This window comes from Octopus bimaculoides, chromosome 12 (genome assembly GCF_001194135.2).
Source record: "Octopus bimaculoides isolate UCB-OBI-ISO-001 chromosome 12, ASM119413v2, whole genome shotgun sequence".
In the NCBI taxonomy this organism is placed as follows: Eukaryota; Metazoa; Mollusca; class Cephalopoda; order Octopoda; family Octopodidae; genus Octopus; species Octopus bimaculoides.
In genome coordinates, this window is record NC_068992.1 from 37,517,192 (window position 1) to 37,520,137 (window position 2,946).

The following is a 2,946-nucleotide window of genomic DNA, read 5'->3' on the forward strand; positions in this document are numbered from 1 at the left end:
AAAGAAATGCTTGACGGGTGGCAGGCCAGCCGCTTCTTCAGGGCGGCATACCGGCCAAGTGGAAATGGAGTGGTGGAAAGGCATCATCGTACCATCAAGACCATGGCAGAGAGGGGCCACATTTCGCCAATCGAAGCCATATTTTGGTACAATATGTCGCCCAGGTCAGGACAGGCTGAGGAGTCGGTGCCACACAGGGCAATATTCTCCGGGGAGAAGAAGAGCACACCTTCGTGCAGATCGGGGAAGAAGTTTGGGTAAAACCCCCAAATGCACGGTGCACATCACAATGGGAGAAAGGAACTATAACCTCCATCAATTCAAAGAACAACGTCTCGGTCAATGGTATGCCACGCCATGTTTTGGATGTGCGGAAGATTGTCAGTGCTTCAGAGGATGGAACCAGCAGTAGTGGGCAGGATGATGAAGACAGCAGCAGTAGGCGAGATGATGAAGGCAGCACGCCAGGAACTCAGGCCAGTCCCAGGGTCGCACGGCGACCACAGAGGGAGCAGCACCCTCCTCCCTGGTTGGCTGATTATGAAACCAATTAAGGTAGTTCAAGAGTGAGGACTGAGTGGGAAACCCGATTGAATGATCTATAGATCAAGGGGGCGTGTGGTGTTATGGGCTGTGATGAGCTGTGTGTTGTTGGTGGAGAGGGATGAGGCAAACAGAAGTGAAGCCAGACCGGAAGGGTCAAACCAGAAGTCGGCCATACGCGGTCGAAGGCTAGCACATGGGTCAGTCAGAAAACAGAGAGGTTACAAGAAAGACGTGTTTTGATCAAGAGCGATTGTGTACTCCGCTGCGGTCAACAAGGTAAGGTCCAACGTTTCATTCTGTCCTTTTGCTTCTTGCTGTCTTTTTCCTCCATCACACCACAGGAAGGACATCCAGTTGTAGAAACTATGCCAAAGCAGACGTAGAACCTTCTATCACCAAACATTTTACAGTGTGTACTTAGTGCTATTTTTGTGACACTGACACTTGTGAGGTTGCCAAATAACTTGCAAGACAAAATAAAGAAAGGAAAAGGGAAAAGCCATCACATGTAAGTGGGAGTGTATTTGAGAGAGTAGTGATGGCTTTATGCCAGGTTTTAGTGGTTGATATATGATAGAGGGACAGATACAGGTATCTTGCAATAGAAGAGATACATGGTTACCTTGCATTATGAGTAGGTGGGTGTAAGTGGCTGGAAGTGGGGTAATAATTAAAATTACACGCTTAAGGATAAAAACAATAATCTTAAATGACTAATACAAGTACAAAAAATGCTAAGGGGTGATGACTGAATTTTTATTCATTAAAATTAGATATGGGATGAATTTGATCTTTTGTAAATTAGCAACAACTTCAAATATGTTTCAATCCACAAACCTGATTAGTAAAGGATTGTCTAATTATTAGTGCAGAGACCTGAGAATGACTTGGGAATGAAAACAGATTGTCATTATAGTAAAAAGAATGACTACGGTAAAATACCCAGAGATGGCTGCTGCATGAAAAAAAGACAGAAGTATATTTGACGTAAATTTTGGTGAAGTCCCTCTGGCCTATTTTAACCAGAATTAATCATCAAGAACGTTAACATAAACAAGGGTGTAATTTTAATTATCATTTGTTGACTTACAATATTAAGTAAAGAAGCACCTACAAGTAATAGGCATTTTCCTCAACTCATTATTTTACACTCAGTGCGTATTTGCAAAAACCATGTCATTATAAAAATCTGCAATAATGGTAAACTGACAGTGCATTGAGGGGATCTAATTACACTAAAACATATCATGATCTGCTACCATGCTGCTAATGAGCAGACTGACTCCCCATCGCAGTCTATATTTGATTACTTTAAATAATTTAACATTTCAAGGTTATTTCCTACTGTCCTTACCAGAATTAGTTAAGGTTGTAATTTTAATCACTTTAACATTCTTACATCAAATATACTAGCATCTACATTACTATTAAGTTTCCACAAAGCAAAATATTCTTTAGCTAAATATTCTTAAGAAATTATCAAGTTATGTTCATGAGCACAATTTTACAGAGAAATTGAACTTGATTTCTTCAACTTGTAACCAGTTATCACTTTATGTTCATATTACTAACTGATCAATATAATTTTTAATATTACTAATTGATCAATATAATTTTTAACTGATCCATATAATTTTAATTTTTAGTAAAATGAGCAGGTTAGTTTAAATCTTTCATAGTATCTAATTTTTTAATATCATTATTACTTTTGTTCTTTTTATATATCTGGAATCAATAATATAAGTATCAATAACTCCTTGAGATTAAGTCAGTTAACTATACCCTTTCCTCTACAAAATTTGTTCACTGCTTGTTCAGAAGAAATCTATAAAGACAAAGTATCTAACTAACCTTTATCCCTGGTGAAGATTTTGAAAATTGTCTTTGTGGAAGCAAAGTTTCTCGTGAAGCTGAAGTACCAATAAACCTAAAAATATATATGTATAAATTTTATATATATATATTGCTGTATTTCAGGATGGTCACTTTTTTTTTTTTGCCAAATAAACACACACACTATATACTCGTTCTTCACTTCAGCTTTATTATTGTTCTCATTTTATTCTCCTTTGTCTGAAATCACTCATCACACAACCTGTGACCTCTTCTATAGAAAGACAGAATGGACTAAACAGAACAGGAGGAGGAGACACCAGAGATGGAAAGTTGCTGAAAAGATCACAGGATATGTGACAGAAGATTTCAGACAAAGGACACTAAAATAAGAACAATAATAAAGCTGAAATGAAGAACAAGTATATAGTGCGTGTGTTTATTTAGCAAAATAAATTAACATCCTGAAATATAACAATATCTGTCTCAACACATGATTTCACATCAGGAATCTTTCAAAACAAATATACAAATACATGTGTTTATATACATATATATATATATATA

The 2,946-nt window shown here is 37.1% G+C and overlaps 1 protein-coding gene across 7 annotated transcripts in view; it reads right to left on the minus strand.

Moving 5' to 3' along the window:
• LOC106869551 (IQ domain-containing protein H) overlaps positions 1 to 2,946 on the minus strand; it is a 616,433-nt gene that overhangs the window by 421,286 nt on the left and 192,201 nt on the right. For all 7 annotated transcript variants that reach the window (XM_052972133.1, XM_052972134.1, XM_052972135.1 and 4 more), the window contains one exon: positions 2,398 to 2,473. In XM_052972133.1, the coding sequence (XP_052828093.1) occupies positions 2,398 to 2,473 (76 nt within the window). The remainder of the gene's footprint in view (positions 1 to 2,397; positions 2,474 to 2,946) is intronic.